The 17,752-nt window shown below is 46.4% G+C and overlaps 1 protein-coding gene across 4 annotated transcripts in view; it reads right to left on the reverse strand.

Annotated features, from left to right (window-relative positions):
- Window positions 1–6,567, reverse strand: part of LOC310888746 (zinc finger SWIM domain-containing protein 6) — a 219,639-nt gene extending 213,072 nt beyond the window's left edge. The window contains exon 1 of one of the 4 annotated variants that reach the window (XM_083815763.1): window positions 4,609–6,567. Coding sequence is in view for 3 of the 4 variants with exons in the window: in XM_083815760.1 (XP_083671886.1) it covers window positions 3,721–4,252 (532 nt within the window). In the remaining variant the exon portion in view is untranslated. The other 3 variants (XM_083815760.1, XM_083815759.1, XM_083815761.1) reach the window with 3 other exon arrangements.
- Window positions 6,568–17,752: the final 11,185 nt, after the last annotated feature.

The following is a 17,752-nucleotide window of genomic DNA, read 5'->3' on the forward strand; positions in this document are numbered from 1 at the left end:
CTTCACTGACTAGCTCATGTTTTCCAGAAGACTCAAGAAAGATTATCCATAGATATTTTTGCTAACTAATTCTTAACAGATTTTAACTGCCATTATTTCACAGTCAAAACTGCATGTAAACAACAGAAACAGCCACCATGCATATGAAGCCCTAATACCACACTACATGCATTTATTTATAATTTCCATAAATGTACTATCAATCCCATCATTAATCACTGAATATTTATTGATGAACTTTAGGCTGGCCAAAATATCAAAGCTCAATGTAGAAATTAAATACTAATAAAACCCACCAGCTGTTCTTGACAAGGGTAAACTAGAAGCTTACTTGATAGAGTTTGTGCTGCCACTATGCCTAGAACACAGCTGAACACAGGTATGCAAAGAGAAGACATGCCACCAGTATAAAACAAGAAAAAGTCAAACTTGAAGCATAAGGAAACAAGTCTAAAAGAACCAGTGCTGGTAAAGTCCTTTAACCAAAAACCTTCCTTTTAACAGAATATTAGAAGTACAAAAATAATTAGAATATACACAAACTTGATCCTCTACTATATTACAGACTAAATTTGTCTCATGTTATAAGTTTATTCATTTTTAACTGCCTCAACAGTCAAGTGTTATTTCATTACTGAGTATAAATTAAACACTGTAGTCAGCTGCACAACTCCTGCACTCTATTTGCATTACTACTAGCTGTCAGCAGTACCCAGTTAGCAGTTAAACTTGGCATGCGTACAAAGTGTCTAATTTCTTAGAAATCACATAGCTATACAACATTTGATTTTCCCAGACTTTAAAAAGATCATTTGAATGTGGTAAATTTGGAGCCAAAAAAATAAATACAATAAAGATACATTAATGCCTACTTCTTTGAAATTTCTTCCTATCATGTCATCCCCCCCCCACTTATTCTTCCAAAAATTCCATAACATTAGATATCTGACACTAATTAACAATGAAAAGTGACCTATGTAAACAGGCAGATCATTAAATAAAGCAGGACAAAAGGTAAGTCACCTGAAGTTTTAGCACATGAATTCGGTAACTGAGCTTCTGATTTACCTGATCTGCTAGATCTACTAGTATGAATTTAAACTTACCAACAGGTTTTGCTGCATCCTTCCAATTAACATCAGACCTTCTCAGCCACTACCTATGCATTTCCAAAGCAAGAATTCCCAGATATTTCAAGACTGTCAAACATACTCACTTGCAACAAGGAGTAGAGGATTTAAGTCCTTTTTAAAGCATGTGATTGTGCACATCATAATTACATTAAAAATAATACTTTAAATATGGTTAAAGATGCCCCTCTTCCACACGCTTTTCCATTTTTCAGAAAGTTTTATTAAAGCATAGGTAAAACGTCTACACTGGGAGATGCTTCAATCTACACTGAACTGCATCAAATCAGAAACTGTTTTTTGTACACCTATTAAGCTCCTACAGCAGGCCTTTTATCAGTTCTGACTTAACCACAATGTAATGCTCTTCACTTATTATTAGAAGGCTACACCCTTCTGGTCTTTCTACACATTTGCAGGATTAAATCAGAAAAAAAATATTTTAAGATAGTGACTTCCATGATGAGTTTTCTAGACATCCTGATCTTTGACAGCAGGGCCAATGCAACAAAGACTGGATGCATGGAGGGGGGAGGCACACAACCAACCACATTTTCAGCATGTTTAGAACACATTTAACAGCTCCAGAAGCAGTAGTCAACACTTGAATTATATTTATACGTTTTCTTTCTTCACATTGACCCTTGCCAACATTACTCAATCCCCCTCCCCTTTAGAGGCTATACGAAGATATTTTTTCCTTTCACAACTACTCACTGAGGCCTATTCCGCTGCCAAAAACAAGCAAAGCCCACACTGGGTGTGTCTCCTAGAGAATAAGGGATATTTTATTTATCACCCCTTGGCTTTATTTTCACAGTGAATTCCTGGCCTTAATGTAGTGGGCCAAGAAACCCTCCTCATGTACACTATTGTCATTCCTCATCACTCACGAACAGAATCAAGTGCAAGCAACGGGGAAAAAAAAAAATCTTAGTGCTGCCAAAATTAAAAAGAAAGCCCTACTTCCGGCTTTGCCAGACCTGAGGAACCACAGATGTGTTTCAGACCTCCGGAAAGGGAGAGAAAGAAAAAATATGAAGATTATTATAAACTTAATTTTTTTTTTTTTTTAAGTGATTTCCTCTGAGCTGAACTCACCCTAGACTAGAGAGAAGCACAGCAAGCCTAGGAACAGCAACAGAGCTTCCCTTCAGAAGAATAAATAGCCATGCAGAGGAACACGTTTGTAGACTGTGCGTGGACAGTGCCCGGCACGGCTCAGCACGAACAAAAGGCTCAGGACCGCCCGGGACGGAGGTACCGGCCCTGCCTGCCCCTGCTTTGTCAACCGCTCCACTGTGGGGGTGGGGGCAAGAAAAAAAAATAAGCAGCCTCTTTCGTCTGGTTTCCCCTTTCGAAGGGGAAACAAAAATGAAAACAAAGTGTCCGGTCGCCAGCTCCTCCACAGTGCATCACCAAAAACAAATCGGAACCCCGTGGAAGTCTGATCACTCCCTCTCGAGGGGGATACACACACCCGTACGTGGGTCCGAGGCGAGCCGCCCCCCCCCCGCGGAAGAGGGTATTCACCTCCGTAGCCAGACAGAGACAGGGAGGAGTTAACTGAAGGCGCTCATTAGCCAAGAATGGCGGAAGAGCAGCGGCAGCCGAACAGCGGCGGGAGGGGAAAAAGGGATGAGTATTGTTCCCTTCCAGCAGGAGGAAGAGCAGCCCTCGCTCCCCCCCGTTGTCCTGAAGCACCTCATCCCAAAGCAACTATCCCCTTGTCCACCTCCCTCCTCCCCCACCTCACTGTCTGCCCGGAGCATGCCCGCGCTCCCCTCCTCCACTCGGATTTCATCCCCTTCCTCCGGCTCGTCGCTGCCCTAGAAATGCCTTTGTTTGCGGCTCCTCCCCCCACCGCCGTCCCACAAATCCGCTCTCGGGATCTCGCATTCATTTTTATTTCTTTATTTTGGAACACGACGTATTTCCCCACCCCCATCCCTGTGTACCGCCTTCTGCTGATTCATTTCCACCGACGGCCCCGGGGGGGGGAGGGGCCGCGGCGGAGTCATCTCCTCCCTATTGTGGTCTAGAGTACAGCGACGATCCGGATTGCCGGGGATGGGCGCTGGGAGGGGGCAAAACCAAACGGGATTACACAGCCTGGATTACTGGGAGCGGGCACAGCGCAGTACGAGAGTTAAAGGGACAGGATTATCTCTACCCTTTCGCAGGCTCGCTACCTGCTGGGTAGGAACGACAGCACCGGACTGGAGTGGAAGGCCGCCAACAGGGCAGAGTGGCGGAAAGTAAGAATCTAGAAGTATCTAGAAGAGAGACAAAGGAGTTATATATTCTGGAGGCGAAGGGGAGGAGACTAGCGGAGGAAGTTGCACAGCCTAGGTTACAGGGTAGAAACGAAGGGGTTGCGCCGACCTGAGCGCTGGGGGCAGGGAGCAGCTTTGCCAGGAACAGGGCCGGCAGAAGGCCCTCGGCCACCAGGGCCGCGGCGAGTAGGCAGTTCCCGGGATAACAGGTGGGTGACACGCTGGTGGGACCCGCGGTGCGGCCGACAGCGCCCTTGTCCGGGCGGCTGAGACAGTGGCCCATCTCCGGAGCGCGGCCCCGGCCAATGACTCACCGACTTGCAGGACGTTATCGACACAGCCACCATCGAGCAGAGATATACCCTTGCGGAAGGGCAGGCGACTTTCGTCGGCGGTAGCGTCTGCAGCACCACCGGGTGCGGTACTGACGGCAATCCCCCCAGGGGTGGTGGGGTCCTCAGCGCCAGTATTGAAGGAGGAGTACATACAAATCTCCCTCTCGCTGCGGGGAAAGGACCAGTAGACGATCCTGCGCTGTACCGGCTCCGGGATCCGCTCGAACCGCTCCTCCACCCACTGGAAGGGCCACTTCTCCGCCACCTTGCGAGCCGCGATGTCCAGCAGGGATTCGGGGCTCTGGGTCTTACCAAGCGGCAGCAATCCCAGGGCAACGGTGGTGGTAGCAGCAGCTGCTACTGTTGCGGAGGATGAAGAGGATCCGGCACAGAACACCCCGCTGCCAGGTCCGGCGCAGCCCACCCGCTGGCCTGGTCTACAGCTCGAACCATAGCTGAGTCTGCAGCAGAAACGCTTTGCGGGGAGAGGGAGCTGACCACGCTCCGCCATGATCGCACCGCTTCTAAATAGGGGACGGAAGTGCCTATACCCTATAAACGGCACCAGGAAGGCCGATGGCCCCGCCCCTCTGCCATATAAGGGTAAGGGACGGGTACTTTGCCTCACCCAAGGGGGGGGTCGGCGGTCGGCACCAGATGCAAATCGCCGGCACAAACAGAAATAGAATTGCTAGAGGAAGGCTTACTGCTCGCGCTGGCAGGGAGGAGTAGGGAGAAGAAATGATGCTTCACACACGCGTCCGCCCGCCCCCCACCCAACACCACCATCCCCACCGCCGCCACCACCACCACCACCCGGCGCGAGGATACTATGCCGCTGTGTCGCCCTTCTTTCTCCCCACCCACATCGTTGATGTCAGGCACGCAAACTCAGGCTGCGCCTTGCGCGCATGGTGGGAAAAAGGAGGGTGGGGCCTGGTGGCGCTCCCTCTCTGACACCTTGTAGAAAATGGAATGGGGGGGAGCAAGCTGTTCACCTCTGCTGGAAACACTAAGGGTGGAGGCGGGGTGAGGGGAACTGCGCTCACAGCAGGGAAATATGGTAATGGCTGAGGCGACTACCCTCGCGTGAAGAAAGGCTAGGGCTGGCCAGCCTCTATCGCCTTGGCCGGGGACAGAGCTTCTGGGAGAGTCCTCGGAGGACGGGTGGGGGACGACAAGAGTCGCGGTGGCTGTCCTCATGCGTGACTGGCGCGGCCCGTGAAGCGGTTCCCTCAGCCGCACCCCCAACTCTTTCCACTCTATCAGCGATACTGTGATAGTCGCGGACCGTTAAGACGGGGGCGCCCCGCGCGCCGTGGGGTGCCCGCGGCCCACAGCCTGTGCCGCGGGCGCGTTTCCGCGCGGGCCTGTCTGTGGTGCGAGTATAACGTTGCCGCTTTGCTTCGCAAATGGTCCGGCTTGGAGCCGCTCCAAGGTGAGAAGCTTCGTGCCGCAACCCGCCGCGAGTAAAGGGAACGCAATTAAAATATGTTTGCCTTAGTGTTGAGAGATCTGTAAAAACGCTGTTATTATACATCTGTTCTGGTTAATTTTTAGCGAGCGGCGGTGTGCCTGCAATTTCCGCAGTGCGTAAATTAGAAATGATTCTTTTTATTTCGGGATTCGCTAAAATACACCATTCAGAATCATACTGATTCCTCAAATTAAACGGAGAAAAAAAAAAAGCTGATGAGCCACAGTAGCAGGCTCAGGATTGTGGTGGTTTCACACTGATGGGTAGCTAAACTCCACCACACTGCTCTCTCCCCATACTCAAAAGAAGAAGGGAGGGAGAAAATGTGATGGGGGGGAAGGCTCACAGGTTGAGATAAGGATAATTTAATTAAAGGAAAAAGAAAGAAAAAACAAGCAAAAGCCACACAGAAGGAAAGAGAAAACTATTCTCTACTTTCCATCAGCAAGCGATGGTTGGCCACATACTAGGAAGCAGGGCCTCAATATGCATAGCAGTTGATTGGGAAGACAGATATTTTCATGAGAGCCCCCCCTCTCCTTCCCCTTTCCCACCTTTTGTTGCTGGGTGTCACATCATGTGGTATGGAATATCCGTTTGGTCAGCTGCCCTGGTGATGTCCCCTCCCCACCTCTTGCCCACCCCCAGCCCATTGGTTCTTGGGGGGGTTGGAGAGGGTTTTGATGCTGTGCCAGTACTTCTCAGCCATAGACAAAACATTGGTGTGATACCAGTGCTGTTCTAGCTACAAGTGCAAAGCACAGCACTATATGGGCTGCTGTGGGGAAAGTTGTGAATAGAATCACAGAATGGTTGAGTTTGGAAGGGACCTCTAAAGATCATCTAGTCCAACCCCTCTGCCAAGCAGGATCACCTAGAGCACATTGTGCAGGATGGCATCCAGGTGGGTTTTGAATATCTCCAGAGAGGGAGACTCCACAACCTCTCTCTATGCAACCTGTTCCAGTGCTCTGTCACCCTCACAGTAAAGAAGTGCCCTCTCATATTCAGCCGGAACCTACTTTACTTCAGTTTGTGCCTGTTGCCTCTTGTCCTGTCACTGGGCACAACTGAAAGTTGAAGTTAACTCCATCCCAGCCAAACCCAGCACAAGGATATGAGACTCGCGAATAACACAGAGTAAATATCAAATGAAGTCTGTGTTTTGTTACCTCTACTTGTAGCAGGAACTGATGGATACAACTCTGGCCCTAATTACAGTCAGACTGCTAATGCAAAATATTGTGAAAATACATAAAGGATTTGGACTAGCTAATAAATACTTTGAAACTTCAGCTTGAAAATAGGCTTTCTGGTAAGTTCCAGTTGAAAATGAAACTTCTTCATGCCATCTGGATTTAGCAATGAGCAGTACTTACTGACGTGATGCAGAAGCTGTAACTGGAGCACCTGATCTCTTCATTCCTGTAGGCCAGTTTACCCTGCTGGATTACATTTTCCATGATGCATGAAATGAGACTGCCCAGGTGGGAGATCCACCACTGGGAGCTTCAGGGAAGTAAAGGACTGTGAGGTGTGTCAGGTGTAAGATCTAAGAAGTGTAAGAAATAGCAAGTTAACTGGAAACTTGATCTCTACTCTCTTTACATCAAAATTACTCAGCAGTTGTTGAAGAGCTGCTGACTGTGGGAAGCCCACATAGAATCAGTATGAGAAGGACTGCATCCTGTGGGAGGGACCCCACGTTGGAGCAGGGGAAGAGAGTGATCATGAAGGAGCAGCAGAGATGAAGTGTTATGGACTGACTGTAACCCCCATTCCCCTGCGCCACTCAGGGGGAGGACATACAAGGGGGGGGGGGAAGTGTTTTTAGTTTGCTTTTAGTTTCTCACTGTTCTAGTCTACTAGTGATAGGCAATAAATTATATTAATCTCCCTGAGCTGAGTCTGTTTTGCCTGTGACAATAATTGTTGAGTGAATTCCCTGTCCTTATCTGAAACCTTGAGCCCTTTTCATCATATTTTCTCCCTCTTTCCCTTTGAGGAGGGGGATTGAGAGAGCGGTTGCGGTGGAGCTCAGCTGCATAGCAGGGCAAAAACACCACACATATATATTACAAGTTGTTTTTTCTTTGAGATCATGAGATACCTTCTGGATGGGAAATGAAAATGAGCTGATGGTTGTGTTTCTGAGTACAGACTGCACAGAACAGTTACTCTTGAGGTGACTGTTTCTTAAATTCACAAGTTATCTACTGGATTTATAGATCTGACTAAATTTTTAGTCTCGATTCAACTAATGAAGTCTCTATTCTAAAGTCTCTATTCTAAAGTCTATTCAACTTTAATTTTTGATAAAATACAGGACGTAATCCCAGTTACTCCCAGTTCGCCAATCTATTCTCTTTAATGACCAGTGATAGGACCCAAGGGAGTGGAGTCAAGCTGCAACAGGGGAGGTTCAGGCTGGATATCAGGAAAAGGTTCTTCACCGAGAGGGTTGTCGCGCACTGGAACAGGCTCCCCAGGGACGTAGCCACGGCACCAAGCTTGTCGGAGTTTAAGAAGGGTTTGGACTGTGCTCTTAGTCATATGGTCTGAATTTTTGGGTAGACCTGTGTGGTGCCAGGAGTTGTACTTGATGATCCTTGTGGGTCCCTTCCAACTCAGGATATTCTATAATTCTATGATACTTAGGACAAAGGATTTTAATTCTTGAGTATGCAGTGGTTTGCTGGCAGATGAGTAACAGGTATTACGATAATACCCCTAAATTTTGGAGGTATGTGGGGTCCTGAGTGCTACAAGCAAGAGATGTGGATGTAGGACTTTCTTTTGCTATTAATATGGCATTGTTTTCAGTATTTCTGAAATCAGAGAAATACACTATGTAGAATGGCAAAAACAATGAACGTCATGATTACATGTGTATGAGAGTAGAGAGAAAAAATATAATTAATTTTGGCCCTGTCACTTAGTCTTTGTTAATAATTTTTCTTCTACAGTGCTCTAGTGCTATTTCTGTTTTAAACAAGTGTCTAGCAAGTCAGTAGAAATGCTCTTATAAATTGGGTAATGGTTGTTCTTTACCAGGTCTTAGCCACCTGCTGCAATAACAATAACACGTTCATGGTACTGGAAGAATTCTTCCTTTCATAGTAAAGAAGCTTTACTGTAAAAATTGAGAAAAGAAGAGTGAGAAGTACAGCAATGAAAAAATAGAACTTCCATAATAAGCAGAAATAGCCCATGTGTCTGTTATCTCAATTTAGTCATTCTTCTGTCTTTTCAAATCTGTAGAAAAATTATCAAATTCACTTAGGAAATCCCAGAGAAAAGCCCCTAGACTCACCTTTTTCATCCATCTACCACTCAACAGGAATAGCTACTTCCCATTAAGTCTATGAATATTCAACAGCATTCAACAGGATGCTGTTGAAGCTTTTTTCTTTCCTGGGCTAGGGAATACACATTGAAATTATGCCATTAGCAACTCAATTCTTCTCCTTGGGTTCCCTCTGCATTTACATAGCACCATAATGGCTTACAAATTATAATCTGAGTCTGAAGTTCCTTTGTTCTGCCAGTATTGCCACCTTTGCTCCTTGAATTTTCTGAAAGCAACCAGGAAGACATGTTAATTCCAGGAAAAAAATAAAAACGTGTTAAAATGTAGAAAAATGGATTGCAAACAACCTAATGCTGGCCAACACAAGTCACCCGGGTGGTTAAAATGTATCTGGAAAGATGAAAACAAAAACAATCATTAAGAGAAGACATGGCATTTCTGCATTTAAGCTGAACAAGACCTCTAGATTCATGCACTGCATAAAATATTTCTAAACACTAGGAGGGTAGGGGGTCAGAGATGAAGAGGAAGAAACTCAGAAAAGGAGGCTAGAGGGTTCTTAGAGCTGGAGATTTAAGAAAAAACACAAGCAAAATTACTAAGTGTTAATTAAAAGTCTTGATTAAGAGGTGGCAGCATTAAAATAATCAAATACAAGAAAAACTGATAGGTATACTGAAACAGCTGAACTTAAAATGCTAAGCTAAAACAAGTCTTTTTTTTAACCTGTTTCTTTAGGAACCTATAGATAACAAAGCAGTTCTTCTAAGAAAGCTGTAGGTTTTATGGATCCCAAATATATTTTAACATTTATCATTTGAAAGCTTGAAAAACACTGCTGTAGGTAAAGGTAGTAAATATCGCTACACTTTGCAGTGTAGTGTGAAGGGATGCAAGACATGGACTCCTGATGGCTCTTGAACAGGAGACCTTTATTGCCATTTTTCACCACTACATATACTTTCCCCATAGCCCCACGTGCTGTCCACGCGCCCGAATCTGTCATACAATTGGTTAGAGACCCTCAGACACGTGCCTCGAGCCAGCCAGCAATTGGCCACTGCCCAAAGCTCATCTTTAACACTGTAGCCAAGTTAATTTATCTCGACCTTGCTCAAGTTTTTGGTTCTACCACTGTTTTCCTCATTATCTCTAACTCAGGGACGTGTGAAACAGCACAAAGCTCCCTGCGAATTCCTTTCCCACAATTCCCCCTTTTTTATTTTCAATCAACCAAATGCTTTCTATAGATTTTTCTATCAATCACTGCAGACACTGCAATAAGCAAGGTACAATAAGCAACAGGGTGAAAAATCATAAGCAGAATTACGATTGTAAAATAGCGTGCCTACTAGAATCTACATCAGTCAACAAGCCACTAAGCGCTAGGGATGTTGCTTCGCAGCGATGCTGCTTCTCACTCGCACAGCACAATCACACAGTCATGCAAAGAGGCCTCTTGCACTTCTCATTCATACCACAAGAAAATATCACTTAATTTGTCCACGGCTTCAGGAGGTCCTTGTCTACTCCTGCGGTGAGCGGCTGAGAGTGGAGGCCCCTCTGAGGAAAATGGTCGGGGTGCACCTAGGGGCGTCTGTTACACAGTCGATCCCACAGCCGAGCAGAGCGGCTCCTGGCGCAAGGAAGGATGCTATTATAGCTTTGTATAATTACAGCAAAGAGATGCATTGTGATAAGGAGCAAGTGTGGCATTGACCATTTGTTTCAGGATTTGTTTTTTTTGCCTGAGCAATTTAACCTTACATATGCTGTTGCTGTTTCACATCCCAGGATATCTAATTCCTGTGGCTCTAGGGGCGCTTGCGGCAAGTAGACAGTCCAGTCTTTGTTATCTGCTGGGTTCCCTACCAGACATGTCATAAACGGGTCGTTAGCACTAGCCAGGGACAGGCACATCGCTTATTGTCCTGTCATGTTGGCGAGGTTGACCCAGATGTTGCAGCATGGTTGGATGGAGACCCAGGGCTGGCAATAACCGATGACAGCGGCGATTGTGAGGAGGAGGCCAGCCATGGCCTTACCCCCCTTGCTGGTACCCATCTTGGTCCGTGACCTGTGAAGACACAAGCATACACTCGACCCCAAGTTATTAGAGGCTGGGGTCCCTCCCAAAGACCTGCATTTAAATTTTTTACTATTACTAAGGCCTGCTCTGACTGTGGCACCCGTGACAGCGTGGAATTCATATTTTTGTAATGTTTTACTATGGGCGGTACCTCTTTGTGAGGAAAGGGTAATGATAGGTGAGTCATTATGTAAAGTGCCTTTCCCAACCTGTTCTGTGGTGTTTCCTGTGTGTCTCCCCCTTTTTGTTTATTTGGCAGTGTTTTCAAGGTGCGATGTGTGTGCTCAACAATGGCTTGAGCCATGGGGGAATGAGGAATGCCTGTGATGTGTCGGATACCCCAAGTTCGAAAAAAGGTTTGAAGGGAGTGACTAGTATAGGCAGGGCTACTGTAGGGTTTTATTTCTTTTGGGATGCCTAGCGCCACAAAAGCAACACGGAAGTGAGCCTGGACATGGCAACTAGTTTCACCCACCGCAACTGTCGCCCAAATAGCATGAGAGAAAGTATCTACCAATACGTGAACATATTTCAAGCGACCAAATTCTGGAAAATGCTTTACGTCGGTCTGCCATAACTGTAGGGACCGTAGACCTCTATGGTTTACCATTAAAGATGGGGTCGAAACATGTTGTTGACAGTCAGGACATGTTTGGACAATCAGTTTGGCGTCAGTGATCAATATAGCGAATTGTTTCACCAAGACTTTGGCGGATTGATGGAAAAAGGCATGGGATAACCGTGCTTGCTCCAGCACCTTAGGCACCAGGGCAGTCAGGGTCATATTAGTTAGCTGGTCAGCGTGTGTGTTACCCTCTGCAAAAATACCGGGTAACATGGTGTGGCTCTGCATGTGAATAATACAATATGGGTGCACTCGCTGCTGTACCAAAAATAACAGCTCCTTAAATTTTAGAAACAAGTTTTCCTTCGGGATATGTCTCAAATGTGCCCTCTCAATGCGCTGAGCAACACCTACAGCATATTGCGAGTCCAATGCAATATTCAAAGGTACTGGTTTTTTTTTCTTTTTTCCTTTTTTTTTCCTCTTTTTTTCCCTTTTTTTTTTCTCTTTTTTTTTTTTTTTTTTTCTGGCTGCAATGTCCTCGATCACCGCATTGATTCGTCACAAATCATGCAGTAATCTCCATTTCCCGCTCTTCTTCTTGATGACAAACACTGGTGAATTCCATAGGCTGTTTGTCGGAACAATATGTCCTTGTTGGAGTTGTTCTTGAACCAAGTCCTGCAGACTACTGCTCGGAAAAGAATCAATTGAGCAAGTCTAGTTCCCTTTGGTATTGACAATGGTGGAGACGGTGTCCAAGCCATAGTTTGGATTTGTCCATTATAATCGGCATCAATTATCCCCGGCAAAACAAACAATCCGGTCAAAGTTGTACTTGATTGTCCTAGCAGCAAAACACTACAGTCATTCCCAATTGGTCCTTTGATGTTCAATGGAATTTTATGAACGTGAGTACACCACGAAGTGGCATCCGTTACTGTGGAGGTATCCACTCCGGCATTCCCTCTGGTTCTTGCTGAAAGGGTGTCCAGGGTGGTAACCGTGGCAGCGGGGCTGCAGCGCGGAACCCTGCTCCACCGTGGTACTCCATGGGCTGCAGGGGGACAGCCTGCTTCACCACGGTCCTCACCATAGGCCGCAGGGGACTTCTGCTCCGGTGCCTGGAGCACCTCTCCCCCTTCTCCTTCACTGACCTTGGCGCCTGCAAGGCTGTTTCTCACTCCTCTCACTCTCCCAGCTGCTGTGTGGCACAGCGTTTTTTTTCCCTTTTTTTTTTTTTCTTTTCTCTGTCTTACATCTGCTCTCACAGAGGCTCAAACAACATTGCTTATTGGCTCGGCTCTGGTCAGCACCGGGGCCCTTACCTAACATGGGGCAGCTTCTAGATTCTTCCCACAGAAGCCACCCCTATGGCCCCCTGCTACCAAAAGCTTGCCACGTAAACCCACTACATTCCAATATACTCTTACTTTACAATTATCACAATCTTCACAAACTTCACTTACATCAAAAAGAAAAAGAATTCCCCACACCAAAATAAACATAACATCATCACAGCACCGACGAGGTGGACAACTGACACACAGACCACCCCTCATCCCTTCACCACACTAATATGAAACATATTCCTCATAATTGCTGCTTTCTTAAATTCTTCACAACTATTGCATTCATAAAAAAAAATCCAGTCCATGTTTTGCCCGTTACTTCTCTCAACTATCATCCTTATCTCAAATTCCTTGAGCCCCATGTTGGGCGAATAAAAAACCATAAGAAGTTATCACGGATTTGGGGTAGGAGGTTTGAAGAAACCAATCTTCCGGCAGTATCGGACAATAAATGGCACAGAAACTATAGTAATGCTGAGTCGTACTGGAGCAATTTGTGACTAGCATATGCCAACAGAAATGTGCCTGTACCAGCAGCCCTTTTAGACTGCAGCGATGATTCACTGAAACCAAGTTTGAAGAGAACTGCAGTCATATCCACACCACTTGACACAGCCGGGTAGAAGATTCCTAGAGATACTAATGAAATTCCAACATGGAATGAAACTCCTACAGCACCATGTTCTTTGAAAACTTTTTTCAGCTGCTGGGATTTATTGAGTTTGTGTTCACTGCTGAGATCTGTGGCTGCCTTTTCAGGGGATCCACCCACATCCTCGGCCGAGCTGCCGCCGGCGGCCCGCAGCGCCAGCAGAGGGGCCGGCGGGCTGAGGGGGGGGGCGACCCGGCGAGGGCGGGGGGACAGCAGCGGCGGCGGCGGCGGTCGGCGACGAGCGGGGGGGGGGGCGGCGGCGGCGCTTGCGGCCGTGCGGGCTGTCGCGGAGCGCGGGCGGTGCGCGGCTCTGCCCGGTCACGCAGGGCGGACAGAGCGGGGGCCCGCGGGGCGGCGGGCCAGGGCGCAGCAGCAGGCGGAACATGGCAGCGCCGGGTGCGCGCGGGGCTCGGTAATTTGTTGCCTAATGCTGGTAAATGATGGCTCGGCTTTTCCAACTTCAGGCAACTTCAGCATAGCCTGGAAGGCCAGAGACGCGGACTGCCGCAAGATGGCACCGTCGAGCCTAGCCTGCAATCTCGGATCAAATAACGGCTCAGTCCCCATCAACTGTGGGATCCCGGCTCCCAAGAGGGGGTCGCCGGGCTGCCGGTCCAGGTTACGCAGGGCGGCCAATTCGCACCCTTCTTTCCATTTTTGCTCCCACAGTAATTTTTCTGTTGGCGCTAAAATCATCGCGGCTATCTGACGGCAATCGTACGGCACCAGCAAGTGACCAGTCATGACGTTTTCTAACAATGACTGAGTAAATGGTGCGTGTAATCCATATGTAGTCACAGTCTTTCTCAACTCTTTAATTAGGTCCCATTGGAAGGCATTATATTCGTTTTCACCGTTGGGTCGCACCTGTATCGGGAAAGCCATTCCTACCGGGTCCCCGTCTTTTAGCGCTTCCCGGCGCACCAGCTCCCATCGTTCCCGCGGGTCGAAAGCTCGGGCCCCCAAGGAGGCATTATCGGGGTAGGCAAGGGGGGAGCCGAGGGGTTCAGCGGGGAGGGGTTCTGTGGTGGCAGCGGGGAGGGGCTCTGCGGTGGCGGTCCACGGCCCTCTTGCTTGTCATCCCCCAGGTCTATCAAATTGCACTGCTCTGGTGACCTTGCAGGCTCTGATCTCAGTTTGGCTGCTTTTATTGCCTGGGCAACGGCATTCTGTACTTCCTTTTCTGCCTGCCACGATCTTAAAGTCTCTGTCACCAGCCGCCACCTCAGCAGCATTAGTATCCCCACGGGACGCTGCTTCCCATATTTTTTCCCCCGCTTGGTCCCAAGTTTTTACATCAAATACTGTAGAAGCCATTGAGGGGAACCCTTGTTTTTGCAAAATTTTCAATAATAGCTTTATCTTAAACGAATCATATTTTACTCCCCTTTCTATTAGGAGTTGCGTTAGCAGTTTCACTATAGCCTCTTCCTCTGCCGAAAGGCTAGCTCCCATGATTAATGCCCAGCCGCTCACCTGTCCTCCAGGTGATGTCCCAGGGCTGAAGCTGCAGTCCAGCTGCGAGCTTGACTCGTTCGGCTGGGTTCCCTTCAGACGCTCGTGCAGCGCTGCTCCTTCCTGATCACGTCGGGGTCACCATTTGAAGGGATGCAAGACACGGACTCCTGATGGCTCTTGAACAGGAGACCTTTATTGCCATTTTTCACCACTACATATACTTTCCCCGTAGCCCCACCTGCTGTCCACATGCCCAAATCTGTCATACAATTGGTTAGAGACCCTCAGACACGCGCCTCGTGCCAGCCAGCAATTGGCCACTGCTCAAAACTCATCTTTAATACTGTAGCCAAGTTAATTTATCTCGACCTTGCTCAAGTTTTTGGTTCTACCGCTGTTTTCCTCATTATCTCTAACTCAGGGACGTGTGAAACAGCACAAAGCTCCCTGCGAATTCCTTTCCCACAGTAGTGACTCTGGAAATTCAAGCACAGGAAAAATGGACAATGATGAGTGTTGATGAAGATTGGTCAATGAAGAAAATAGTGTACTCGATCAATATCTTTGGTTTAAAACGTTTTCTTAAATAGTTTCATTTATTATGTTCAGAAACTATTTTTTATTTCAGGAGTTAAAAATAGAAACCTTGCCTTTTACCAGCCTTTTAAATCAAAGCAAATACTCTAGGATATATATTGCCAGCTCTTTTAAGACTTTAGAGTCTCTCTATGAAAGTGTAAATAAACCAGCAGCACTGAAAGAGCCCTTTCAAAGTGCAGCTTTTTATTCTAATTAAATTCCATGATGATTCCAAACCTGGCGTCAGATGCTAGAATCCAAAAGCATTTAGGAAAATGTACTTAAAATACAAAGCATACTTTACTGGTATTCTAAAATAACATAGAGACAAACATCTTAATTTGAGCTAAATCCTCTTGACATTCGTTTCTGTCCTCTGCCTTTTTGTGGCTTGATACTTGATGTATGAAGTCATTCTGAGATGGACTGAGGGGGAGGGCATTGTTTGTGTAAGAGTCCCAGAGCTCTGTAAATTAATGCTGCTCTGTATTTCCTCAAGAAATGAGCACAATCAGTTTACATTTATTGTGAATAGACCCTGGGAAGGGATTATTTCTTCCTTATAAGGAGCTTTGTGTTGGAATATCTGTTGGGACAGTTTAGCTCACTACTGAGTTACCAATGATAAAAGCATAATTGTTACAAGTAAAATGATAGTGTGCAAGTGAGTTCTTAAAATTAAACATTTTAAACTGATTTAGGAGATTCAGAATTTCAGAGTCTCAGAATAGGGAAATAAGACTGCCTTACCTTTCTTCAGAATTTTAACTTATTCACTTACCATTTACAACAAGTCAAAAGCAGAAAATCCGGTCTGAGAGGAAAGTATATTTAACATCACTCTGGGTTTGTTGTGACCTTTTATAGATCTGAGTTTCAGAATTCATGAACACTCAAAGTAAAGTGTTATTCCTCTCACAAACTTTTGTGAACTTTATTTTTGAAGGATTATATTTTTCTAATATCTAAATAAAAGCAAATCACTTTGATGAAAACTTTTTTCAGGTTTTAAAATAACTTTCTTCTAGGTACTTTTTACTCTAAGTACATACTCTTAATTGTAGTAGTTTATGTGTAATGCTTAAAAATAATAATAAAAAAAGATTCCTTAAAGCTTTAGAAACTTTAACCTCTTTGGTCAGGTATCTTCCACCAAAAATGTGATAGGCCAGTTCAGAAATTAATCAGTTGCAAAATGCCACCAATTGGTCTACCAGCATGTATAGGAACACCTCAACACATATAACGTACTGACAGTGAAGTATTGTTTTGTCAAAGCTATGCTACTGGTGGTCTAAGTGGAAACACTTAACCTTCCTGTGGATAAGCATCCTACACTAACAAACTTCCTTTTTATTTTCTCCAGCTTCCTCCCTTTAAACTGTGCTTTAATTGAGATTTCCTTGCATTAGACCAAATAGCTATGCTTCTGTCACAGATGACATTAATGCTTGGGTAGAAACTGTGTGAAGAAGGGCATGCAAACCTCAGTCCACTAATATGGGGAACAAAAGGTGTTGCTTCCCCTGATGTTCACCTGTGGCAAAGGAAAAGAAACAACATCTGCTAAAAAACCCTCATAAATGCATTTTCCAAGATGCATTTTAAGTGCTGGTAGAATGTCTCTAAAGCACAAAAAAATAGCAATAATAAATTAAAAAGTCTCCAGCTCAAGAAGTATGAGTCCAGATTCATTTGTGATGGTGAGAGAGCTGTACCCACAAGTAAACAGCTTAAGTTCGCTGGGCTTGGCTTAAATTCACTGATTGCTGGGCAATCACCAACCACATGAAGTTTAACAAGAGCAAGTGCCAGGTCCTGTACCTTGGACGGGGCAACCCAGGCTATACATACAGACTGGGCAACGAGATGCTGGAGAGCAGCCCCGCAGAGAGGGATTGTGGTTGATAGCAAGCTGAACATGAGCCAGCAGTGTGCCCTGGCAGCCAGGAGGGCCAACCGTATCCTGGGGTGCATCAAGCACGGCATTGCTAGCCGGTCAAGGGAAGTGATTGTCCCGCTCTAATCTGCGCTGGTGCGGCCTCACCTCGACTACTGTGTGCAGTTCTGGGCACCACAGTACAAAAAGGACATGAAACTGTTGGAGAGTGTCCAGAGAAAGGCCACAAAGATAGTGAAGGGCCTAGAGGGGAAGATGTATGAGGAGCGGCTGAGGTCACTTGGCCTGTTCAGCCTGGAAAAGAGGAGGCTGAGGGGGGACCTCATCGAAGTCTACAACTTCCTCACGAGGGGGAGTGGAGGGGCAGGTGCCAATCTTTTCTCTTTAGTGGCAAGCGATAGGACCTATGGGAATGTAGTCAAGCTGCGACAGGGAGGTTCAGGCTGGATATCAGGAAGAGGTTCTTCACCGAGAGGGTGGTCGCGCACTGGAACAGGCTCCCTAGGGACATAGTCACGGCACCTAGCCTGTCGGAGTTCAAGAAGCCTTTGGACTGTGCTCTTAGCCATATGGTCTGAATTTTTGAGTAGACCTGTGTGGTGCCAGGAGTTGTACTCAATGATCCTTGT

Source organism: Anser anser, assembly GCF_964211835.1.
Source record: "Anser anser genome assembly, chromosome: W".
Lineage (NCBI taxonomy): Eukaryota > Metazoa > Chordata > Aves > Anseriformes > Anatidae > Anser > Anser anser.